Below are 26,062 nucleotides of genomic sequence, written 5' to 3' on the forward strand. Positions count from 1 at the left end.
TCCCCATTTTTCCCCTCAATTAAACCCCCAAAATCCTCATTTTTTAATTAATTAAAGCCCCCAAAAATCCGAATTTTCCCTTAATTAAAGACCCCCAAAATCCTCATTTCCCCCACGCATTAACGACCCCAAAATCCCCAATTTTCCCATTAATGAAAGCCCCCAAAATCCCCATTTTTCCCCTCAATTAAACCCCCAAAATCCTCATTTTTTCATTAATTAAAGACCCCAAAAATCCTCATTTCCCCCCCGCATCAACGACCCCAAACCCCCCAATTTTCCCCCCAAATCCGCGCCCCCAAATCCCCAATTTCCCCCCCAAAAAATCCCCTCCCCTCCCCCACCCCACCGGGACAAAGCCGCCGCTTTTCCCCTCCCCCACCCCCTTCCCAAAAACCCCCAAAATCCGGGAATTCCTCCCCTCCCCCACCCCCCAAAAATCTCATTTTTTCGCCCATTTTTCCCCTTTTTTCCCCCGATTTTTCCCCTCCCACCTTCGCTTTTTCCTGTTTTTTCCCCCCCTTTTTTTTTGGGGTTTTTTTTACCGATATCCCGGATTTTTCTCTTTTTTTTTGGGCTGTTTTTTATTTCATTTTTTTCACCTTTTTTTTTTTTTTTTTGCCAGCCCAACCCCTTCCTGTGTGTTCAGCGCTCTCGGAGCCGACGTGCAACACCAACCCCTCCCCCTTTTTTTTTTTTTTTTTCCCCCCAATTTTTTATTTATTTTTTAATTTCATTTTTTATTTTTTTATATTTTTTTTTAATTTTTTCCCAACCCTTAAAAATCCCAATTTTTTTATTTTATTTTTTTCCCTACCCTCTCGACCTCTTCCAGCTTTTCCAGCGGCATCCAGGTAAATAAACCCCCCCTCAAAAATCCGCTTTATTTTAACCCAAAAAAAAATTCAATTTATCCCCGACCGCGCCCAGAGACCGGGAATAATCAGAAAAAAAACCCCCAAAAATAATTAAAAATTAAATTTAAAAAATCGAGATTTCATTCCCTCGCGTTTTAACCCTTCCATCCCCGATATTTTCCACTCCAAATCCGGTTTTTTAACCCCAAAATTCCGCTTTTTTTGGCTCTTTTTATTCTCATTTTTCTCCCTCCTCGCATCCCGGCCGAGCCCCTCCTCCATTTTTCTTCTTTTTTTTCCCGTTTTTCCCCCGTTTTTCCCCATTTTTTGCCGCGGTTTTCAGGGTTTTCCTCCCGTTATTTTCCTTTGTTTTTATCCCCCCGTTTTCCCGAGGTTTTTTTTCCCGTTTTTTTCCCGTTTTTTAATCCCGATTTTTTCCCCATTTTCCCCCCTTTTTATCCCATTTCCTCCCCCCCATTTCCCCCCCGTTTTTCTCCTTTTTTTCCCCATTTTTATTTTAAATTTCCCGAAATTCCAGCGCCCCCCCCCTTTTAAATTCCCATTTTTAACCCCTTCATTCCCTGCATGTTTTTTTTCCCCATGAAAACCCCAAATCTTTCTTAAAAACCTTTCCCAAAACTTAAAAAAAATCTGGATTTGGCTGGGAATTAAGGTGGGAATTTAAGGGGGGGGTCCATTCCCTAAAATTCCTTTTTTTCCCCAGCCCCAAACCCCAAAAATTCCCTAAAAATTCCCCCCAAAATTCTCAAAAAATCCCCAAAAATTCACCCCAAAATTAAGAAAAAAATCCCCCCCAATTTCCCAAAAAATCCCCAATAATCCCCTATTAATTTCCCCCCAAAATTAAGAAAAAAATCCCAAAAAATTCCCTTTAAAACCCCTAAAAAATCCCCAAAAAATGCCTAAAAAAATCCCAAAAAATTCCCACAAATTCCCCCAAAAAATCCCCTAAAAACTCCCCCAAAATTCCCCAAAATTCTCCAAAAATCCCCCAAAATTCCCCCCAAAAATTAAGAAAAAAATCCCCAAAAAATTCCCCCAAAATTCCCCATACATGCCCTAAAAAGATCCCTAAAAATTCCCACAAATTCCCCCCAAAAATCCCCTAAAAACTCCCCCAAAATCCCCTAAAAACTCCCCCCAAATTCCCCCCAAAATTAAGAAAAAATCCCCCCAAAATTCCCTTAAAATTCCCCAAAAATTCCTTTAAAATTCCCCAAACGTGCCCTAAAAAATCCCAAAAAATCCCCCCAAAAATCTCCAAATATTCCCCTAAAAACTAAAAAAAAAATCCCCAAAAAATCCTAAAAAAAAATCCCTAAAGGAGCCCTAAAAATCCCCCCAAAATTCCCTAAAAATCCCCAAAAATTCCCCTAAAAATTCCCTTAAAAATTCCTTTAAATCCCCCCCAAAATTCCCTAAAAAACATTAAAAACCCCAAAATTATTTTTTTTTCTCCCCAGGATCCCAAAATCTGACCCGGAGCTGTTGGAATTTCGGGAATTTGGGATTTTTCCCCCAAAAATAATTCCCAAAAAATCCGGGATGCAGGAGAGCTACGAGAGCGTCATTTCCTTGGGTAAGACCCCAAATTTCCTTAATTAAGCATAAAATTCTTTAATTAATGACCCCCAAAATTGAAATTAATTGGGTTTAATTTAAAAAATCAGAATTAAAACTCAAATTCCTGTGGGATTTTCCTTGGGTAAGACCCCAAATTTATTTAATTTAATTATTTTATTTATTATTTTAATTATTCATTTATATTTATTTATAATTTATTTATTTATATTTATTTTTTATTTTAATTCTTTTATTTCATTAAATAAATTTGGGGTTATTCTTTAATTAATAACCCCAAAATTAAAATTAATTTGTTTTAATCAAAAAATCAGAATTAAAACCCCAATTCTGGCCCGGATCTTCCTCCATTTTCCGGAATTTTACCAAAAAACCACCAAACATTTTTGGGGGTGGGAATTTTGGGAATTCCCTAAGAAACAAAATTGGGAATTTTTGGGAATTTTTTTGGGAGCCCCCGGGGCAAAATTTTGGGAATTTTGGGGAATATTTCTGAGCTCCCAAAGGCACAGATTTGACAGAATTTTGGGATTTTTTGAGGGAATTCTTGAGGCAAAATCCCAAAACTTTAAATTTTTAGGAACCCCCAAAATTCCAGCTGGAATTTGGCTGCCTCAGTTTCCCCTGCAACGCTTTTTCCCCTTAAAAAAACCCCAAAATTTGCCCAAAATTTGGGGATTTCAGCCCAAAACGAAGCCGGGAGGGGAAAACAAACTCTGAAAATTCTGAAAATTCCCCAAAATTCCCATTTTTCCCCCCAAAAGCCGAGGAGATCGCCATCAGTTGGCCGCGGATCACGGCCTTCGCCGAATCGCACCGGAGACGCGGCCTCGGCGCCGGTGAGTCAACGGGGCGGGGCCAACGAGGGCTTGGGCTCTTCCGGTTGGCCAACGCAACCAAGAGAGGGTTGGGATGCTCTGATTGGTCGATCCAGCCATGAATGGGTTTGGATGCTCTGATTGGTCGATCCAGCCATGAATGGGTTTGGATGCTCTGATTGGTCGATCCAGCCATGAATGGGTTTGGATGCTCTGATTGGTCGATCCAGCCATGAATGGGTTTGGATGCTCTGATTGGTCGATCCAGCCATGAATGGGTTTGGATGCTCTGATTGGTCGATCCAGCCATGAATGGGTTTGGGCTCTTCCAGTTGGCCAACCCAACCAAGACTTTGGTTGGCCAAGCCAATCAAGAGCGTGGTTGGGCTCTTCCAATTGGCCAACGCGACCCAAAGAGGGGTTGGGCTCTTCCAATTGGCCAACCCAACCAAAACACCCCCAAGAGCCCCAAAAGCCCCAAAACCCCCAAAGACACCAAAATCCCCCCAAAATCCCAAAGACCCCCAAGAGCCCCAAAAACTCCTCCAAGACCCCAAAATCCCCAAATCCCCCAAAACCCCCAAATCCCCCCCAAAACCCCCAAAAACCCCAAAGTTCCTCCAAGACCCCAAAATCCCAAAGACCCCCAAGAGTCCCAAAAACTCTTCCAAGACCCCAAAACCCCCAAGAGTCCCAAAAACTCCTCCAAGACCCCAAACCCTCCAAATCCCCCCAAAAACCCAAAGACCCCCAAAAAGCCCCAAACCCCCCAAAATCCCAAAGACCCCCAAGAGTCCCAAAAACTCCTCCAAGACCCCAGAAGCCCCAAATCCCCCAAAACCCCCAAATCCCCCAAAAACCCCCAAAACGCCCCCAAGACACCAAAACCCACTCAAAAACCCCCAAAACCCCAAAGACCCCCAAGGCCTCTCCAAGACCCCAAACTCCCAAAAACCCCAAAAACTCCCCAAAAACCCGAAACCTTTTCTGCCCGCCTCTCTCCAGACGCCGCCCCGGCCTCGCCGAGCGACAACGACGACGACGACGACGAAGATCCTCCACCCAACGCTCCGGAAAGACCCGAAACGCCCGGAACGCCGCCGGCACCGGCGCCGGCGCCGCCGAACCCCAAATCGCCCCCGATCCCTCCGGAAACCCCAAAACCCCAACCCCAAAAATCGCCGGGAAAGCGGCGCGGGAAGCTGAGGCCGAAGCTCCAGGCGCGGCAGCTGCGGTGCCACGACTGCGGCAAAGCTTTGGGGGTTTTGCCGAAACGCCGGCGCGGGGCCGAGCGATCCCACAAATGCCCGGAGTGCGGGAAGAGCTTCAGGCTGAGCTCGAGCTTGGTGACGCACCGGCGGCGCCACGGCGGCCAAGACCCCTACAGGTGCCCCGACTGCGGGAAATCCTTCAGCGTGGGCTCGGCGTTCATCCAGCACCGGCGCGTCCACGCCGGCGCGGCGCCGTGCCGCTGCGGGGTGTGCGGCAAGAGCTTCCCGGCGAGCTCGGGCTTGGTGAAGCACCAGAAGGTTCACGCGGAGGAGAAACCCTACAAATGCGGCGACTGCGGCAAGGGGTTCAACTGGAATTCCCACCTGGAGCGGCACCGGCGCATCCACACCGGAGAGAAACCCTACGAGTGCCCCGAGTGCGGGAAGAGCTTTTCTTGGAGCTCCCACTTGGATCGGCATCGCCGGACCCACGCGGCGGCCGCGGCGGGATCGGGATCGGGCGGGCGGTGCGAGGAGTGCGGGGCGGAACCGGCGGAGCCGGGGATGCCTAAAAACGCCAAAAACGCCCCAAAAAGCCACCGGGAAGCGGCGGAGAAACCTCACAAGTGCGGGGAATGCGGGAAGGGGTTCGGCGCGGCGGCGGCGCTGGCGCAGCATCGGCGCGGTCACGGCGGCGGCGGCGCCGGCAAAGCCTACGAGTGCCGGGAATGCGGGAAAAGCTTTTCCTGGAGCTCCCACTTGGATCGGCACCGGCGGATCCACATGGGGGAGAAACCGTTCCGGTGCGCCAGCTGCGGCAAGAGCTTCTCCCAAAGCTCCCACTTGGAGCGGCACCGGAAAGTTCACCGGGAGCCGTGCCGGGAATGCGGCGGGAACGAGGGGAAAAGAGCGGGGAAAAGGCCGGAAAAGCCGCGGAGTCGGATTTCGGGGGAGGAGAAATGCGAGGAGTGCGGGGGGAAAAGTTCGGATTTCGGACCGGGGGCGAATTCGGCGTCGAGTTTGAAGGATCAGGGCACCCAAACGGGCGAGAGGGGCTTGGAGTGCCCCGAGTGCGGCAAAAGCTTCGGGCAGAACTCAGCGCTGGCCAAGCACCGGCGGACGCACACGGGCGAGAAACCCTACGAGTGCCCCGAGTGCGGCAAAAGCTTCGGCGTCCGCTCCAACCTGATCAAGCACCGGCGCACGCACCTGGGCGAGAAACCCTACAAGTGCCAGGACTGCGCCAAGGGCTTCATCCAGAAATCCGACCTGACCAAGCACCGGCGCATGCACACGGGCGAGAAACCCTACGAGTGCCGCGAGTGCGGGAAGCGCTTCAGCGTCTCCTCCAACCTCATCAAGCACCAGCGGATCCACCTGGGCGAGAAACCCTTCCAGTGCTCCGAGTGCGGCAAGAGCTTCATCCAGCGCTCCGAGCTCACCATCCACCGGCGCGTCCACACCGGCGAGAAGCCCTACGGGTGCGGCGAGTGCGGGAAGCGCTTCAGCCGCAGCTCGCACCTCAACCGGCACCGCCGCACCCACGGCAAAGCCGCCGCCGCCGCCGCCGCCTCGTCCTCCTCGTCCTTCTCGTCTTCCTCGTCCTTCTCGTCTTCTTCCAACTTCTCCTCTTCCTCTTCCTCCTCCTCCTTCCCGGCGTTCCCGGGCTCCTCGGCCGTGCCGGCGCCGCTGGAGCTGCCCTGGGCGCTGGCGTTGCCGGGCCGGGCGTTCCCGGGGTTCCCGGTGGGTAATTAAAGGGAGGGGGTTAATGAGGGGTCGGTCATTAAAAGAGGGATGGGGGTGGGGGGAGATGGGGGAGGCTCACGGTGCTGGGGGGGTCCCAGCGCTCCCAGTGCCCAACTGGGATTGGCCAAGCCAGGACCCAGCATTGGCTTGGTCCCATTGAATTCCCATTCAAATTCGATGGCTAATTAATGATTTGTAATTAATTAGGGGTGAATTCATCCGTTAATTAGGTGGGAACATTGGGAGTTCCCATCATTCCATGGTTCCGGTTGGTTCCCGTCATTCCCAGTGCTCCCAGTGCCCAACTGGGATTGGCCAAGCCAAGACTCCACCTTGACTTGATCCCATTGAATTCCCATTCAAATTCGATGGCTAATTAATGATCTCTAATTAATTAGGGGTGATTTAACTCATTAATTAAGTGGGAACATTGGGAATTCCCATCATTCCATGGTTCCGGTTGGTTCCCCTCATTCCCAGTGCTCCCAGTGCCCAACTGGGACTGGCCAACCCAAGACTCCACCTTGGCTGGGTCCCATTGAATTCCCATTCAAATTCGATGGCTAATTAATGATCTCTAATTAATTAGAGATTATTTCATTCATTAATTAAGTGGGGACATGAGGAGTTCCCATCATTCCATGGTTCCCATCATTCCCAGTGCCCAACTGGGATTGGCCAACCCAACACCCAACCTTGGCTTGGTCCCAACTCATTCCCATGGCTAATTAACGATCTCTAATTAATTAGGGATGATTTCATTCATTAATTAAGTGCGAATATTGGGAATTCCCATCATTCCATGGTTCTGGTGGGTTCCCATCATTCCCAGTGCTCCCAGTGCCCAACTGGGATTGGCCAACCCAAGACTACACCTTGGCTGGGTCCCATTGAATTCCCATGGCTAATTAACGATCTCTAATTAATTAGGGATGATTTAATTCATTAATTAAGTGCGAATATTGGGAATTCCCATCATTCCATGGTTCCCATCATTCCCAGTGCTCCCAGTGCCCAACTGGGCTTGGCCAACCCAAGACTCAACCTTGCCTTGGTCCCATTGAATTCCCATGGCTAATTAACGATCTCTAATTAATTAGGGGCGATTTCATTCATTAATTAAGTGGGGACATGAGGAATTCCCATCATTCCATGGTTCCCATCATTCCCAGTGCTCCCAGTGCCCAACTGGGATTGGCCAAGCCAAGACTCCACCTTGACTTGATCCCATTGAATTCCCATGGCTAATTAACGATCTCTAATTAATTAGGGGATGATTAATTGGCTAATTAATGACTGGAGGGGGAATTCCCAGCATTCCCAGTGCTCCCAGTGCCCAACTGGGGTTGGTCAAGCCAAGAGTCAACGTTGGGGAAATTGGGGAAATTTATGGAATTTATGGAAATTTATGGAAATTTATGCAAATTTATGGAAATTTATGAAAAATGTAAATTTATGGGAAATGATGGGAATTTATGGAAAATGTTGGAAAAATGTTGGAAAAAGATGGGGAAATAAAGGAAAATATTTGGGAAAATGGGGGAAAATTTGGGAAATGTGGGAAAATGTTGGGGAAAATGTTGGAAAAATGTTGGAAAACGATGGAAAAAAATAAAGGAAAATGATGGAAAAATGTGGGAAAATGTGGGAAAATTTTGGAAAATTTGGGAAATGTGGAAAATGTTGGGAAAATGTGGAAAATGTTGGGAAAACGTGGGAAAATATTGGGGAAAATGTTGGAAAAGAATGGAAAAAATAAAGGAAAATAAAGGAAAAAAAAGGAAAATGTGAAATAAATATGGAAAAATAAAGGGAAGTTTGGGAAATGTGGAAAAAGAATGGAATTTTTGGGTGGATATTCCAAATTTTTGTGGGGTTTTCCCCAATTTCTTTGGGGATTTTTTTCCATTTTTTGGGGAATTTTTTTCCATTTTTTTGGGGGGAATTTTCCATTTTTGGGGTTTTTTTCCATCTTTTTTTGGGGAATTTTTCCCATTTTGGGAGGATTTTTACCAATTTTTTATGGGAATTTTCCAGGGTTTTTTTCACCTTTTTTGAGGGATTTTCCCCCATTTTTTGCATTTTTTCCCTATTTTTGGGGTGGAAATTGCTCCTATTTTTGGGGGATTTTTTCACCTTTTTTGGGGAATTTTTCCCCATTTTTGGGGGGGAATTTTCCCTTTTTTGGGATTTTTTTCCACCTTTTTTTTGGGTTTTTTTTTTTCCAATTTTGGGAGGATTTTTTTTCAATTTTTTATGGGAATTTTCCAGGGTTTTTTTTCACCTTTTTTAGGAGATTTTCCCCTTTTTTTTTTCATTTTTTCCCTATTTTTGTGGGGGAAAATGTTCCCATATTTGGGGGATTTTTCCACCTTTTTTTGGAGATTTTTCCCCTCATTTTTGGGGGGAATTTTCCAATTTTTGGGTGGATTTTTTCCGTATTTTTTGAGGGATTTTCCTGAATTTTCTGGGCTTTTTCCACCTTTTTGGGGGGGATTTTTTCCCCATTTTTTTGTGGAGAATTTTCCCTTTTTTGGGGTGGATTCCCAGATTTTTTGGGGTTTTTTCAACCTTTTTTGGGGGATTTTTTCCCAATGTTTTGGGGAATTTTCCTGGGTTTTTTTTCTGGTTTTTCCCACCTTTTGGGGGGATTTTTCCCCATTTTTTGGGGAGAATTTTCTTCTTTTTTCGGGGATTTTTCCACCTTTTTTGGGGGAACTTCCCCCCATTTTTTAGGAAGAATTTTCCCTATTTTTTCGTCATTTTTCCTGATTTTTTAGGGATTTTCCCCATTTTTATCAGAGACATTTCCTGGGGGTTTTTTGGGGGATTTTTCCCATTTTTTTGGATAATTTCCCGGGGAAAAAATATTTAGGATTGAGCAGAAAAAATTGAGATAAAACTCATCCAAAAAAAAAGGGAAAATTCCCAAAAATAAGCGTGGAAAAAACCCTAAAAATTCCCAAAAAAGGGGGCAAAAAATCCCAAAAAAAGGGGAAAAAATCCCCCAAAAAAAGGGAAATAATCCCAAAAAAGGGGGGAAATAATCCCCCCAAAAATGGGGAAATAATCCCAAAAAAAGGGAGAAAAATCCCCCCCAAAAAAGGGAAATAATATCAAAAAAGGGGAAAAAATCCCCAAAAAAAGGGGGGGGAATAATAAAAAAAATGGGGGGAAAAATCCCAAAAAAAGGGGAAAAATCCCCAAAAAAAGGGGGAAATAATCCCAAAAAAGGGGGGAAATAATCCCCCAAAAAAGGGGGGAAATAATCCCAAAAAAAGGGGGGAAATAATCCCAAAAAAAGGGAGAAAAATCCCAAAAAAAGGGAAATAATCCCAAAAAAAAGAGAGAAAAATCCCCAAAAAATTCATGGATGAGGATACAAAAAAAACTTGGAAAAGCAGAAATTACAACAAGGAATTTTATTGATATCAACATTTTTTATCCAGGATTTTTTCCCCCCTCCCTGAAATTCCCAAATTCCTGAATTTTCCTGGAATTCCTGGAGGAATTTTGGGGAATTTTTGGGAATTTTTTGGGATTTTTGGGATGGGAAATTCCCAGGGCTGCCTCGAACTGGGGGGTTCTCATCACAGCCCCCCCCTAAAAATTCCGAAATTCCCAAAAATTCCCAAAATTCCCAAAAATTCCCAAAAATTCCCGACCCCCCCTTTAGTGCAATTGGGCTCCTGGCGCCGTTTTGGGTGGGAAAAGGGGAATTTTCCCCCAAAAAAGTTGGGAATTCTGGGGGGAAAATTGGGATTTTGGGGCTGGGATTCTTCAAATCCTCAAATTTTGGGGTTTAGTCCCAAAAAAATCCCAAATTTCAGGGGTGAAGTCCCAAAAAAAATCCCAAATTTTGAGGGTTTAGTCCCAAAATTCCACAAATTCCAGGGGTGAATTCCCAAAAAATCCCAAATTTTGGGGGTTTAGTCCCAAAAAAATCCCAAATTTCTGGGGTGAAGTCCCAAAAAATCCCAATTTTCAGGGATTTAAACCCAAAATTCCTGGGATTTAACCCCTAAAAATCTCAAATTTTGGGGATTTCGTCCCAAAAAAATCCCAAATTTTGGGGGTTTAGTCCCAAAATTCCAGAAATTCCAGGGGTTAATTCCCAAAAAATCCCAAATTTCGGGGATTTAACCCCAAATCCCCCAAATTTCAAGGATTTATTCCTTAAATTCCAGGGATTGTCCCAAATTTTGGGGATTTAGTCCCAAAAAATCCAAAATTTTGGGGATTTAGACCCAAAAAAATCCCAAATTTCAGAGGTTTAATCCCCAAAAATCTCAAATTTTGGGGATTTATTCCCAAAAAATCCCCAAAATTTCAAGGATTTAAACCCTAAACTCCTGGGATTTATTCCCAAAATCCCCCAAAATTCCAGGGGTTTATTCCCAAAATCCCCCAAAATTCCAGGGATTTATTCCCAAAATTCTTCCCATGAATTTTCTGGGATTTTGGGGGAATTTTTGGGGATTTTTTTGGTAATTTCTGGAATTTCCTGAGGATTTTTTGGAATTTTTGGGGACTTTCTCAGGAATTTTTGGGATTCCATGGGAATTTTTCAGGAATTTTGGGAATTTTTCAGGAATATTTTGGGATTTCATGAGGATTTTGGGGGATTTTTTGGGGATTTTCGGGATTTTCTTGGGGATTTTTTGAAATGTTTTGGGATTTCCTTGGAATTTTGTGGGATTTCCTCAAATTTTGGGAATTCCTTGGGATTTTTTGGGACAATTTGGGATTTTTCAGGATTTTATGGGATTCCCTTGGAATTTTTGGGGATTTCTTGGAGTATTTTGGGATTTCCTTGGGATTTCTTTGGATTTTTGGGATTTTTCCAGATTTCCTTGGGATTTCTTTGGATTTTTGGGATTTTTCCAGATTTCCTTGGGATTTCCTGGAATATTTTGGGATTTTCTGGATTTCCTGATTTATTATTTTTGGGGTCTCCTTGGATTTTTTGGGGACTTTCTGGAATTTTTCTGGGTTTCCTTGGAATATTTTGAGGATTTCTTGGGAATTTCCCAGATTTCCTTGGAATTTCAAGGGATTTCTGTGGAATTTTGGGGATTTCCTTGGAAATTTTTGGGATTTCTCAGGATTTTGGGGCTTTCTTGGGATTTTATGGGATTTCCCTGGAATTCTGAAGGATTCCCTTGGAATTTTTTGGAATATTTCAGGATTTCCTTGGAATTTTGGAGAATTTCTTGGGATCTTTGGGGTTTTTGGGATTTCTTGGAATTTTAAGGGATTTCCTTGGAATTTTGTGGGATTTCCTTGGGATTTTTCAGGATTTCCTTGGGACTTTTTAGGATTTCTTGGGATTTTCTCAGAATTTTATGGAATTTCCTTGGAATTTTGTGGGATTTCTTGGACTTTTTGGGATTCCCTTGGAATTTCCTGAGATTTGCCTGGAATTTTTTAGGATTTCCACAGGATTTTTTGGAATTTATGCAATTTCCTTGGAATTTCCTGGAATTTCCATGGAATTTCTTGGACTTTCCTTGGGATTTCTTGGAATTTCCTTGGGATTATTTCCTGCAATTTCCTTGGAATTTCTTGGAATTTCTATTGGGATTTCATGGCAATTTCCACAGGATTTCTTGGAAATTCCACAGGACTTTTTTTGGGAATTTTATGCCATTTCCTTGGAATTTCCAGGGGATTTCTTGGAATTTCCACAGGCTTTTTTTTGGGAATTTCACGGAATTTCCTTGGGATTTCCTGGAATTTCCACAGGATTTTTTTGGGGAATTTTACACAATTTCCATGTGAATTTCATGGAATTTCCTTGGAATTTCCACGGGATTTGTTTGGGATTTCCTTGGTATTTCTTGGACTTTCCAGGGAATTTCCTTGGAATTTCCACGGGAAATTCCTTGGAATTTCCACAGGATTTGTTGGAATTTCATGGAATTTCCTTGGGATTTCTTGGAATCTTATGCAATTTCCTGGAATTTCCTTGGAATTTCGCGGGATTTTTTTTTTTTTGGAATTTCCTTGGGATTTCACGGACTTTCCATGGGATTTCTCGGAATTCCCTCGGAATTTCTGGGATCTCTCCATCGCTTCCCCCCCCCATCCCAAATCCTCCAGAATCCCCCGCGCTCTCTCTCCCCTCAGGAATTCCTGACTTTTTTTTTCCCGGATTTTTTTTTCCCCGGATTTTTTTTCTCCCGGATTTTTTTTTCCCGGATTTTTTTCCCCCCCGTCAGAGGCTGAGGCTCCGATGGTGCCGGGAGCTGCTCCCGGGCTCCGCCCCCAGCTCCTCGCTGTGCAGGCTCAGCGCGTCCGGCGTTCCCGAAATGCCCGGAATTCCCGACAAATGTTCCACGGAATCGAATTTCTGCAGGTCCGAGGCGATCGTCTGCAGGCTCAGCAGCGACAGCGAATCCCCGGACGCCGACAATTCCCGAGGGATCCCGGGAATTTCCTGCGGGATCCCGGGAATCCGGAACGGTCCCGACGGGATTGAGCCGAAATTTCCGGGATTTTCCGGATTTTCTCTTGGAATTTCGGACGAAATTCCAGGAATCCGGAACGTTCCCGATGTGGTTGAGCTGAAATTTCCGGGATTTTCCGTGGGATTTTCGGGATTTTCTCTTGGAATTCCGGGAATTTCCTGCGGGATCCCGGGAATTCTGAACGTTCCTGACGGGATTGAGCTGAAATTTCCGGGATTTTCCATGGAATTTTCCAAGGGATTTTCGGGATTTTCTCTTGGAATTCTGGACGAAATTCCAGGAATTCCGAACGTTCCCGATGGGACTGAGCTGAAATTTCCAGGGTTTTCTCTTGGAATTCCGAGGTTTTCCCTTGGAATTCCAGGAATTTCTCTTGGAATTCCGCCCATTCCAGCTGGGATTTCGTTGGGAATTCTGAGATTTTCTCTTGGAATTCCGGGAATTTCTCCAGGAATTCTGGGAATTCCAGGGTTTTCCCCAGGAATTCCAGAAATTCCTCCAGGAATTCTGTGGTTTTCTCTCGGAATTCCGGGAATTTCTCCGGGAATTCCTCCAGGAATTTCTCCGGGAATTCCTCCAGGAATTCTGTGGTTTTCTCTCGGAATTCCACGGATTTCTCCAGGAATTCCGGGAATTTCAGGAGTTTCTCTCGCAATTTCGCCGTTTCCTCCGGGAACTCGGGGATCTTCTCTCGGAATCCCGGAACTTTCAGGAGTTTCTCTTGGAATTCCGGGAATTTTTCGGGGCGTTTCTCCGGGAATTCCGTGGATTTCCCCGGGAATTCCGGGCATTTCGGGGTTCCCGGCGCCGCCCTCGGCGCCCAGGGGGTTTTCCCGGACGTTTTTTTTCCGGAGGATCCTCTGGAACCGCCGGGCGTGGATCTCCTCGCTGATCTGCTCCAGGTTCCTCAGGGCCACCGAGTAGCGGAGCTTGGCCTGGGCCACGGCCGACTCCAGCGAGGTCACCCGGGATTTGTGCTCCTGGAAAAGAGGGGGATCCGTGAAAATTCCCAAAAAAAATCCCAAAAAATGCAAAAAATTCCGGGAAAATCGGTGAAAATTTGACAAAAATACGTCAAAAAATGGGGAAAATACGTCAAAAATTGGGATTTTTCCCCCCCCAAAAAACTGGTAAGGATCCATAAAAGTTCCTTGGAATTCTGAGAAGTTTCTAAAAATTCCTGAAAATCAGTGAAAATTTGGTGGAAATTGGTGAAAATTTGACGAAAATACGTCAAAAAATGGGGAAAATACGTCAAAAATTTGGGATTTTTTTCCCCCCAAAAAAATTGGTAAGGATCCATAAAAGTTCCTTGGAATTCTGAGAAGTTTCTAAAAATTCCTGAAAATCAGTGAAAATTTGGTGGAAATTGGTGAAAATTTGACGAAAATACGTCAAAAAATGGGGAAAATACGTCAAAAATTGGGATTTTTTTCCCCCCCAAAAAATTGCTAAGGATCCATAAAAGTTCCTTGGAATTCTGAGAAGTTTCTAAAAATTCCTGAAAATCAGTGAAAATTTGGTGGAAATTGGTGAAAATTTGACGAAAATACGTCAAAAAATGGTGTAAATACGTCAAAAATTGGGATTTTTTTTTCCCCCCAAAAAATTGGTAAGGATCCATAAAAGTTCCTTGGAATTCTGAGAAGTTCCTAAAAATTCCTGAAAATCCCAAAAATCTGGGTGGAAATCGGTGAAAATTTGGTGGAAATCAGTGGAAATTTGGTTAAAATCCGTTTTTAAATGGCCCCAGTGCCTCTCAGTTCATCCCAGTCCATCCCAGTCCCTCCCAGTGCCTCCCAGTTTATCCCAGTCCCTCCCAGTCCCTCCCAGTCCATCCCAGTCCCTCCCAGTGCTCCCAGTACCTCCAGCCTGAGGTTGAACTGGGCCTTGATCTTGAAGTAGGGCCGGCTCCCAGTGCTCCCAGTCCCTCCCAGTCCCTCCCAGTTCATCCCAGTCCCTCCCAGTATCCCCAGTATCCACTCCAATCCTTCTCCCAGTCCCTCCCAGTTTATCCCAGTGCTCCCAGTCCCTCCCAGTGCCCTCCAATCCTTCTCCCAGTGCTCCCAGTTAAACCCAGCTCCGCTCCCAATCCCTCCCAGTCCCTCCCAGTCCCTCCCAGTATATCCCAGTGCTCCCAGTACCTCCAGCCGGAGGTTGAACTGGGCCTTGAGCTCGAAGTAGGGCCGGCTCCCAGTGCTCCCAGTCCCTCCCAGTGCTCCCAGTATCCCCAGTATCCACTCCAATCCTTCTCCCAGTCCCTCCCAGTCCCTCCCAGTGCTCCCAGTACCTCCAGCCGGAGGTTGAACTGGGCCTTGAGCTCGAAGTACGGCCGGCTGCCAGTGCTCCCAGTGCTCCCAGTCCCTCCCAGTGCCCTCCAATCCTTCTCCCAGTGCTCCCAGTTAAACCCAGCTCCGCTCCCAATCCCTCCCAGTCCCTCCCAGTCCCTCCCAGTCCCTCCCAGTATATCCCAGTGCTCCCAGTACCTCCAGCCGGAGGTTGAACTGGGCCTTGAGCTCGAAGTAGGGCTGGCTCCCAGTGCTCCCAGTGCTCCCAGTATCCCCTCCAATCCTTCTCCCAGTAACACAATGACCCTCCCAGTCCCTCCCAGTCCCTCCCAGTATATCCCAGTGCTCCCAGTACCTCCAGCCGGAGGTTGAACTGGGCCTTGAGCTCGAAGTAGGGCCGGCTGCGGGCGATGTCGCGCCTCAGGGATTTCTGCAGCCGCTGCACCTCGGCCTCGGCCTCCTGGCAGAGCCGCGTCACGCGCTGGTGCTCCCGCTCGCTCCAGAGCCGCTCCTGCTCCGCCTCGTTCACCTGCAGGGAGCCCAAAACGGGGAATTCCCGTCGGGAAGGGCAAATCCCGAAAAAACCCCGCGGAAATCGGGCGGGAAACGGCGGAAAAACGGAGAAAAACGGGGAAGAAACGGGGAGAAAATGGAGAAAAACGGCGAAGAAACGGGGAAAAAATGGCGGAAAATGACCCAAGATTTGTTGGGATTTGGGGGTTGGGAATGGAGGAAATCTTGGGAAAATTTGTTGGGAATTGAGGAAATCCCCAAAAAACTGGGTGAAAAATGTTCAAAAATGGCCAAAAATGGAGAAAAACGGCGAAGAAATGGGGAAAAATTGGAGAAAAACGGCGAAGAAACGGGGAGAAAATGGCGGAAAATGACCCAAGATTTGTTGGGATTTGGGGGTTGGGAATGGAGGAAATCTTGGGAAAATTTGTTGGGAATTGAGGAAATCCCCAAAAAACTGGGTGAAAAATGTTCAAAAATGGCCAAAAATGGAGAAAAACGGCGAAGAAATGGGGAAAAAATGGAGAAAAACGGCAAAGAAACAGCGAGAAAATGGTGAAAAATGACCCAAGATTTGTTGGGATTTGGGGGTTGGGAATGGAGGAAATCTTGGGAAAATTTGTTGGGAATTGAGGAAATCCCCAAAAAACTGGGTGAAAAATGTTCAAAAATGGCCAAAAATGGAGAAAAACGGCGAAGAAATGGGGAAAAAATGGAGAAAAACGGCGAAGAAACGGGGAGAAAATGGCGGAAAATGACCCAAGATTTGTTGGGATTTGGGGGTTGGGAATGGAGGAAATCTTGGGAAAATTTGTTGGGAATTGAGGAAATCCCCAAAAAACTGGGTGAAAAATGTTCAAAAATGGCCAAAAATGGAGAAAAACGGCGAAGAAATGGGGAAAAAATGGAGAAAAACGGCAAAGAAACAGCGAGAAAATGGTGAAAAATGACCCAAGATTTGTTGGGATTTGGGGGTTGGGAATGGAGGAAATCTTGGGAAAATTTGTTGGGAATTGAGGAAATCCCCAAAAAACTGGGTGAAAAATGTTCAAAAATGGCCAAAAATGGAGAAAAACGGCGAAGAAATGGGGAAAAAATGGAGAAAAACGGCGAAGAAACGGGGAGAAAATGGCGGAAAATGACCCAAGATTTGTTGGGATTTGGGGGTTGGGAATGGAGGAAATCTTGGGAAAATTTGTTGGGAATTGAGGAAATCCCCAAAAAACTGGGTGAAAAATGTTCAAAAATGGCCAAAAATGGAGAAAAACGGCGAAGAAACGGGGAAAAAATGGCGGAAAATGACCCAAGATTTGTTGGGATTTGGGGGTGGGAATGGAGGAAATCCTGGGAATTGAGGAAATCCCCCCCAAAAATTGGTGGAAAATGGAGAAAATGAGCCAAAAAAGGTGAAATTTGGGGCATTTTGGGAGACTCTGGCAGCCCTGCTCCACGTCGTTCAGCGGCAACGGCCAAAATTTGGGGCTTCTGGGTCTTCTCCAAACCCCATCCCAAACCATCCCAAACCCCATCCCAAACCTTCTCCAAACCCCATCCCAAACCTTCTCCAAACCCCATCCCAAACCTTCTCCAAAATTTCTCCAAACCTTCTCCAAACCTTCTCCAAGCCATCCCAGATCTCCTCCAACCACCCCAAACCCATCCCAAACCTTCTCCAACCATTCCAAAGCCCATTCAACCTTCTCAAAGCCCCATCCCACCTTCTCCAAACCTTCTCCAAACTCCGACCTTCTCCAAACCTCGTCAGATCTTCTCCAAACCTTGTTCCACCTTCTCCAAACCTTCCCCAACCCATCCTAAACCCCATCCCAGCTTCTCCAAACCTCGCTGCACCTTCTCCAACCCATCCCAAACCTTCTCCGTCCATTCCAGGCCCCATCCCACCCTCTCCAAACCATCCCAAACCTTCTCCAAACCCCATCCCAAACCTTCTCAAAACCTCATTCCACCTCTTCCAGACCCCATCCCACCCTCTCCAAACCATCCCAAACCTTCTGAAAACCCCATCCCAAACCTTCTCCAACCCATCCCAAACCTTCTCAAAACCTCATTCCACCTCTTCCAAACCCCATCCCACCTTCTCCAAACCTTCTCTGAACCCCATCCCACTTTCTCATAACCCATTCCCACCTTCTCCAAACCTTCTCCAACCCATCCCAAACCCCATCCCACTTCTTCCAACCCATCCCAAACCTTCTCCAAACCCCATCCCACCTTCTCCAAACCTCATCCCACCATCCCAGACCCCATCCCAAACCTTCTCCAACCCATCCCAAACCTTCTCCAAACCCCGTCCCACCTTCTCCAAACTCCATTTCACCTTCTCCAAACCTTCTCCAACCCATTGCAAACCCCATCCCACCTTCTCCAAACCCCATCCCACCTCTTCCAACCCATCCCAAACCCTCTCCAAACCCCATCCCACCATCTCCAACCCATCCCAAACCTTCTCCAAACCCCATCCCACCTTCTGCAAACCCCATCCCACCTTCTCCAAACCTCATCCCACCATCCCAGACCCCATCCCAAACCTTCTCCAAACCCCATCCCACCTCTTCCAACCCATCCCAAACCCTCTCCAAACCCCATCCCACCATCTCCAACCCATCCCAAACCTTCTCCAAACCCCATCCCACCTTCTCCAAACCCCATCCCACCTTCTCCAAACCTCATCCCACCATCCCAGACCCCATCCCAAACCTTCTCCAAACCCCATCCCACCTTCTCCAAACCCCATCCCACCATCTCCAACCCACCCCAAACCTTCTCCAAACCCCATCCCACCTCCTCCAAACCCCACCCCAGACCTTCTCCAACCCCCACCGCCAGGCTCCCCACCTTCCTGGTGGCGTGGTTGAGCATCTCCTGCCAGGTGGGGTCCAGGCGGTTCTTGCCGGTGCCCATGCCCTGCTCGGCCACGAAGACCATCTCGCGCGCCGCGTTGTGCATGCCCACCGCGCGCTCGTAGCGCAGCGCCGCCCGCTGCGTCTCCTGCTGCGCCTGGGACAACCCGAACGGGGCAGGTTGGGATCTCCTCGGAGTGGCTTTGGTGGTGGGATGGGGTTTGGAGATGGTGGGATGGAGTTTGGAGAAGGTGGGATGGGGTTTGGAGAAGGTGGGATGGGGTTTGGAGATGGTGGGATGGGGTTTGGAGATGGTGGGATGGGGTTTGGAGAAGGTGGGATGGGGTTTGGAGATGGTGGGATGGGGTTTGAGAAGGTGGGATGGAGTTTGGAAAAGGTTTGGGATGGGTTGGAGAAGGTGGGATGGAGTTTGGAGAAGGTTTGGGATGGGGTTTAAAGAAGGTGGAGAAGGTTTGGAGAAGGTGAGATGGAGTTTGGAGAAGGTGGAGAAGGTTTGGAGAAGGTTTGGGATGGGTTATGAGAAGGTGGGATGGGGTTTGGAGATGGTGGGATGGGGTTTGGAGATGGTGGGATGGGGTTTGGAGAAGGTTTGGGATGGGTTATGAGAAGGTGGGATGGGGTTTGGAGACGGTTTGGGATGCTGGGATGGGGTTTGGAGAAAGTTTGGAGAAGGTTTGGGAAGGTGGGATGGGGTTTGGGATGGATGGAGAAGGTCTGGAGAAGGTGGTGAAGGTTTGGAGAAGGTGGGACTGGGACTGGAGAAGGTGGGATGGGGTTTGGAGATGGTTGGAGAAGGTTTGGGGTGGTGGGATGGGGTTTGGAGAAGGTGGGACGGGGTTTGGAGAAGGTTTGGGATGGTTTGGAGAAGGTTTGGAGAAGGTTTGGAGAAGGTAGGATGGAGTTTGGAGAAGCTTTGGAGAAGGTTTGGGATGGGGTTTGGGATGGATGGAGAAGGTTTGGGATGGGTTGGAGAAGGTTTGGAGAAGGTTTGGGGTGGTGGGATGGGGTTTGGAGAAGGTTTAGGATGGGTTGGAGAAGGTTTGGAGAAGGTTTGGGGTGGTGGGATGGGGTTTGGGGTGGTGGGATGGGGTTTGGAGAAGGTCTGGAATGGCTGGAGAAGCTGCGATGGCTCTGAGACCCAAATTCCCGTTTTTCCTCCAATTTTTTTTCCTTCATTTTTTCCCCATCTTTCCCCCGATTTTCCCCATTTTTTCACCGATTTTCTCCGTGGTTTTTTTTTTCATTTCCCCATTTTTGCCCGTTTTCCCCCTTTTTCGCCCCATTTTCACCTCCTTGGCTCTCCTCCGTGCCTCGTAGTAGGGCCGGGCGCGCTCGATGCAGGCGCCCAGCTGGGAGCCCTGGGAGTTCAGCTTGCGGGCCGAGTCCGAGAGGATGCGGCGATAGCGGGAACGGGCGGCCTGGGAAAACCAGTTTGGGACTGGGATGGACTGGGAGGGACTGGGACGGGACTGGGAACCAGTATGGGACTGGGATGGGACTGGGAGGGACTGGGATGGGACTGGGAACCAGTTTGGGACTGGTTTGGGATTGGGAAAACCAGTTTGAGACTGGGATGGACTGGGAGGGACTGGGATGGGACTGGGACGGGACTGGGAACCAGTTTGGGACTGGGATGGACTGGTTTGAACTGGGACGGGACTGGGAACCAGTATGGGACTGGTTTGAACTGGTTTGAACTGGTTTGGACTGGTTTGGGACTGGGAACCAGTTTGGGACTGGTTTGGACTGGGAGGGACTGGGATGGGACTGGGAACCAGTTTGGGACTGGTTTGAACTGGTTTGGACTGGGATGGGGCTGGTTTGGACTGGGATGGACTGGTTTGGGATTGGGAACCAGTTTGGGACTGGTTTGAACTGGTTTGGACTGGGACGGGACTGGGATGGACTGGGATTGAACTGGGATTGAACTGGGATGAACTGGGATGAACTGGGACAAACTGGGCCAAACTGGGATTGACTGGGATGAACTGGGCCAAACTGGGACAAACTGGGATGAACTGGGACAAACTGGGACGGACTGGGATTGAACTGGGATTGAACTGGGACAAACTGGGATGGACTGGGACAGACTGGGATGGACTGGGACAAACTGGGCCAAAGTGGGATGAACTGGGACGAACTGGGACAAACTGGGATGAACTGGGACAAACTGGGATGAACTGGGATGGACTGGGACGAACTGGGCCAAACTGGGATTGACTGGGATTGAACTGGGACAAACTGGGATGGACTGGGATTGAACTGGGATTGACTGGGCCAAACTGGGATTGACTGGGCCAAACTGGGATTGACTGGGACTCACGTCCAGCTCCAGCTCCCCCCGGTTGATTTCAGCGTTGGCCTCGTTCAGGTGCTCCAGCTCCTCCTGCAACCGAAAAATTTGGGGTAAAAACCTCAAAAATTGGGCAAAAAAAAATCCCCCAGAATTCTTAAAATTTGGGGGATCCTAAAAAGTGGGGAAAAAAACCAAAATTTTGGGGAAAAATCCAAAAAAAATCCCAAAAATTTGGGGAAAATCCGCAAAAATCCGCCCCAAAATTCCAAATTTTTGGGGATTTTTTCCCCAAAATTCCCCCCCAAAATTCCCCAAAAATTCCAGAATCTTGGGATTTTCCCTCAAAATCATCCCCAAAATTGCAAAAAAATCCCCAAATTTGGCCCAAAAATCCCAAAATTTCTGGGATTTCAACCAAAATTATAAAATTTGGACCCAAAATTCCCCAAATTTTTGGGATTTACCCCGAAAAATTCCAAACTTCCGATCCCAAATCCCTGAAAATTCCAAAATTTAAAGGCAAGACCCCAAAATTTGGGATAAAACCCCCAAAATTGGGAAAATGGATAAAAAAATCACCAAAACTCACCAAAAAATCTCCCCCAAAATCCAAATTTTTGGGCATTTTACCCAAAATTCTCCTCAAAAGCCCCAAAAAATTCCCCCCAAATTCCAGAATTTGGGGATTTTCCTGCAAAATTCCCCCCAAATCCCAAAATATCCCTCAAGAACCTCCAAAATTACCCTAAAATTACCTAAAAATCCCCAAATTTCTGGGATTTTTTTTCTCCAAAACCCCAAAATTTTCACCCCAAACCCCCAAAACAATAAAAAAAATCCCCCAAAATCCCAAAATTTCATGGATTTTCCCTCAAAAAAATTAAAATTTCCACCCCCAATCCCCTCCAAAATCCCAATTTTTTAAAATTTTCCCTTCAAAAAATCAAAATTTTCACCTGAAAATCCCCCAAAAATCCCCAAATTTGGGGGTTTTCCCCCAAATTCCCACCTGGATCCGGGGGTCCAGCTCTTCCTCCTCCTCTTCTTCCTCCTCCTCCTCCTCCTTGGGGGGATTCCCGGGATTTTCCGAATCCCCCATTTTGGGATCCCCCCAAATTCCAAGGGGCCATCCAAGGGGGGGGGGGAGGGGCCTCAATCCATTTTTTTGGGAATTTTTTTGGGAATTTTTTTAGGAATTTTTCGGAGTTTGGGATGTGGGGGCGGGGGGAGCTGAAAAAAAAAAAAAGGAAAAAAAAAATCAAAATTTTCCAGGATTTTTTTTTTTTTTGGTGGAAAAGTCTGAATTTCCCCAAAATTTGGGTAAATTTGGCCAAAATCTTCAAAAAATTGAAGTAAATTCCTGAGGATTTCACCAAAATTGTTGAAATTCCACCCAAATTCCCAAAAATTCCACAAAATTTTCCAGAAAAAAATCCCAAATTAGCACAAAATTCCCTCAAAATTTATGTCCAAATGCTCACAAAATATTCCCTAAATTCCTCAAATTCCCTCAGTGACCCAAAAAATCAAAAAATTCCCTCAAATTCCCACACAATTCCCTCATAAATCCCCAATTTTCCCACAAAATTCCCTCAAATTCCCCTCATAAATCCGCAGAATTCCCCCCAAAAAATCCTCAAATTTCCTCAAAATCCCCTTTAAAAATCCCCAAAATGACCCCAAAATACCCAAAATTCCCGAAATAATTCTGAAATTCCACAAAATTCTCACAAAATTCCCTCACAAATCCCCAATTTTCCCACAAAAATCCCTCCAAAATTCTCAAAATTCCCACAAAATCCCCTTTAAAAATCCCCTCAAAGACCCCAAAACTCCACAAAAATCCCCAAATCCCCCCAATAATCCCAAAATTCCACAAAATTCCACCAAAATTCCCTCAGAAATCCCAAAATTTCCCACAAATTCCCTCGGAAATCCCCATTTTCCCCACAAAAATCTCCTCAAAGACCCCAAAATCCCCTCAAAGACCCCAGACCCCCCCAAAATCCCCACATCTCCCCAATAATCCAAAAATTCCTCAAAATTCCCCCCAAATTCCCTCAAATTCCCTCAAAACTCCCTCATAAATCCCTGAAATTCCCACAAATTCCCCTCAAAATTCCCACAAAAATCCCCCAAAACTCCCCCTCGGACCCCCCAAACCCCCCCACGGCCACGACCCCACAAACCCCTTTAATCCCCCCGACCCTCGAACCCCAAAAATTCCAAATTTTCCTCAGAATTTCCCAAAAATTCCCAATTTTCCCCCAAATCCCGCCCCCCCCCGGGCCTGTGTTTACCCCCCGCTCCGCCACCGCTGAGGGGCCGCTCCCCCACGGAACCGGAAGTTGCCCTCAGCCTCCTCCTTCCGTACAAAATGGCGGCGCCCATAATGTATAATAAAACCCCACCTTTCCTCCGTTCTCCCGGTTCCCGGTGGGTTTAAATCGGTGGTGAGAGTTAAACAGAGATATCGGATCCCTTTCGCCCGGTTTGGCTGCGATTTGCGGTAAAAACTCCTTCAAAATAGCACCGGGGATGATGCCGAGGTGCCGCCATCTTGTTGAACGGCTGCGCCACGCCTCAAGATGGCGGTGAAGCCACGGGTAGGCGGAGGGGGGTATTGGACGGAACCATTAAAAATTAGAGGGGGAGAAGCACCCTCGAGCTCCCCCAAACCTCACTAAACCCCCTCAAACATCTCCAAACCCCCCCGCACTCATTTCAAACTTGGGTTCGCCCTCAGTTCCCACACCGGAACAGGAAGAGCCGCCATTTTCTCTTGCCGTACAACATGGCGGCTCCCTCCTCCCTCCGTATTTCCGTCTTTCTTTCATTTCCCGGGAGCTCAAATCAGTTCCGAGGGTGGAATCGGTGCCGGTGGAGCCTCCGCGCTCGGTTAAATCCCGATTTGGTTTTAAATTTGGCGAGAAACAACAGCCGGAACGGATTCATGGGTGCCGCCATTTTGTTTTACGTCACCGCCGCGCCTCAAGATGGCGGTGAAGCCACGGGGAGGTTGGACGGAACCACTCAAAATTAGAGGGGAAAAAGCACCCTCGAGCTCCCCCAAACCCCACTAAACCCCCTCACACATCTCCAAACCCCCCCGCACTCATTTCACACTTGGGTTCACCCGCAGTACCCACACCGGAAGAGGAAGAGCCGCCATTTTCTCTTGCCGTACAACATGGCGGCTCCCCTTCCCTCCGTATTTCCGCCTCCCTGTCGTTTCCCGGGAGCTCAAATCGGTCCTGGCGATGAAATCGGTACCGGCGGAGTCGCCACGCTCGGTTTGGTCCCGGTTTGGTTCTAAATTCGGCGCGAAACAACAGCAGAAAGAGACCCGTGGGTGCCGCCATTTTGTTTTATGGCACCGCCGCCCCTCAAGATGGCGGCCGGGGGCGTCGCCGCCATTTTGAATTCCTTTGATTTATTTTTAATTTATATAATTCCAATTATTTCAACTTTTTATTTACTCCGATTTATTTTTATTTTATTACTTTTGATTATTTATTGCCGGAATCCCGGAATTTGGGATCTCTCTCCCTTTTTTCCCAAATCCCGCCCTTTTTTCCCAAATCCCGCCCTTTTTTTTTCTCCAAATCCCTCCTTTTTTTCTCCAAATCCCTCCTTTTTCTCCAAAATCCCTCCTTTTTGTCCTAAATCCCGCCTTTTCCCGCTCCTCCTTTTCCAAAATCCCGCCCAAAAAAAAAAAAAAATCTGAATTTATCCCAAAATTCCCTCCTGGGATTCCCGGGAATTCCATGGGGGCATTTTAGGGTGGGAATGACAAAAAAAAAAAGGTGGAATTTTGGGGTTGGAATGAGAGAAAAAATTGGGATTTGGGGCGGGATTTTGGGATCTCTCTCAAATGGACCAAATCTTCCCAAGATAAATCAAAAATCCCCCTTAAAATTCCTTAAATCCCCCTCAAATCACCTCGAATTGCAAAGATTTCCCCCAAATTCTCAAAATTTCCCCCCAAAATCCCCCCCAAAATCCTTCCCAAATCCCAATATTCCCCCCAAAATAAAAAACTCCTCTCCAAAATCCTCAAATCCCAAAATATGCCCCGGAATCCCCTCAAAATCCCGAATTTCCACCCAAAATTTCCCCAAATCACCCTGAAAATCCCAAATTTCCTTCGAAATTCCCCCAAATTCCCCCAAACCCCAAAATTCCCCCAAAATCCCCAAAATACCCCCCAAAGTCCAAAATCCCCCATCAAATCCCCCCAAAATAAAAAATCTCTCCCTCAAATCCCTCAGAATCCCAAAATTCAGCCCCAATCCCCCAAAATTCTCCCCCAAACACCAAATCGCCCAAAATAAAAAATATTCTCCCGCAAAACCCCTGAAAATTCCAAAATTGCAACCAAAAATCCCAAAATTCCCCTCCCAAACGCCCCCAAAACCCCAAAATTTCCCCCCAAAAAACCCCCAAAATCCCCTCAAAATCCCCCCAAAACCCCAAATCCCCTAAAAAAACCCCAAAAATCCAAAATTTTCCCTAAAACTCCCCAAAACCCAAAAAAATTCCCTCCAAAAACCCCAAAACTCACAATTCCCCCCCAAAATCCCCCCAAAAACCCAAATTTTCCCCTTAAAAAACCCCAAAATTCCCCCCAAATCCCCAAATTTCCCCCAAAACCACAAAATTCCCCCTAAAATCCCCCCCAAAACTTCAAAACCCCCAAATTTCCCCCCAAAACCACCCCAAAACCTCCAAAATCTCCCCTTGAAAACCCAAATTTCGCCCCCTAACCCCAAAATCCCCGAATTCCCCCCCAAAACCCCAAAATCCCCACATTTCCCCCCAAAAATCCCAAATTTCCCTCAAAATCCCCCCAAAAAATCACAAAAATCCCCCCACAAAACCCCCATAATTCAAAATTTTCCCCAAAATTCACCCCCAAAAACCCCAAAATTCCCCCAAATTTCGCCCCCCCCGGAGTCTCCGCCCCCTTCCCCTCCCACTCCCCCCTCCCCCCACCTTGGCCCCGCCCCCTTTTCCCCGCCCCTCCCCCACCCACCCCGGGCCCCTCCCGCCGGTGATTCCCGAGCCCGAGGCCCCTCCCGAAAGCCTCCGAAACCCCCCCAAAAAAACCCCAAAATCCCCCAAATTTTCGGCCGGAAAACCCCAAAAAATTTCCTCCCGGCCCCTCCCCCACCCCCCCAAAAACCCCCAAATCCCCTCCCCCAAATTTTTAATTTATTTTTGTATTTAATTTTTTCCCGTGTATTTATTTCTCTCTTTTTTTTTTTTCCCGGCATTTTTTCGCATCTCGCCCCTCCCCCACCCGTGGGAATATCCACGGGACCCCCCCCCCCCCAAAAAAAACCCCCAAAAACCCCAAAATTTGAGAATTTTGAGGGG

At 47.2% G+C, this 26,062-nt stretch overlaps 2 protein-coding genes across 3 annotated transcripts; one reads left to right on the top strand and one right to left on the bottom strand.

Annotated features, from left to right (window-relative positions):
• Positions 1-746: 746 nt before the first annotated feature.
• On the top strand, positions 747-6,256 carry LOC136570161 (zinc finger protein 345-like). Of its 2 annotated transcripts, none has more exons than XM_066570629.1 (4): positions 747-854; positions 2,342-2,457; positions 3,224-3,298; positions 4,283-6,256. In XM_066570629.1, the coding sequence occupies exons 2-4, from the start codon at positions 2,424-2,426 to the stop codon at positions 6,241-6,243; spliced, it is 2,070 nt and encodes a 689-aa protein (XP_066426726.1). In that variant the 5' UTR covers positions 747-854; positions 2,342-2,423; the 3' UTR covers positions 6,244-6,256. The 2 variants fall into 2 exon arrangements, with proteins under 2 accessions (XP_066426726.1, XP_066426727.1); XM_066570630.1 differs by lacking the exon at positions 747-854 and adding an exon at positions 932-1,530.
• A 3,385-nt stretch (positions 6,257-9,641) lies between these two features.
• SH3BP5L (SH3 binding domain protein 5 like) lies at positions 9,642-23,014 on the bottom strand. The gene is made up of 7 exons (XM_066570638.1): positions 22,984-23,014; positions 21,693-21,913; positions 20,711-20,773; positions 19,677-19,805; positions 18,362-18,523; positions 15,348-15,521; positions 9,642-13,684 (listed from the first exon to the last, which is right to left on the bottom strand). The coding sequence occupies exons 2-7, from the start codon at positions 21,780-21,782 to the stop codon at positions 12,452-12,454; spliced, it is 1,851 nt and encodes a 616-aa protein (XP_066426735.1). The 5' UTR covers positions 21,783-21,913; positions 22,984-23,014; the 3' UTR covers positions 9,642-12,451.
• Between the last annotated feature and the right edge of the window lie 3,048 nt (positions 23,015-26,062).

This window comes from Molothrus aeneus, unplaced genomic scaffold (genome assembly GCF_037042795.1).
Source record: "Molothrus aeneus isolate 106 unplaced genomic scaffold, BPBGC_Maene_1.0 scaffold_30, whole genome shotgun sequence".
Taxonomy (NCBI): Eukaryota; Metazoa; Chordata; class Aves; order Passeriformes; family Icteridae; genus Molothrus; species Molothrus aeneus.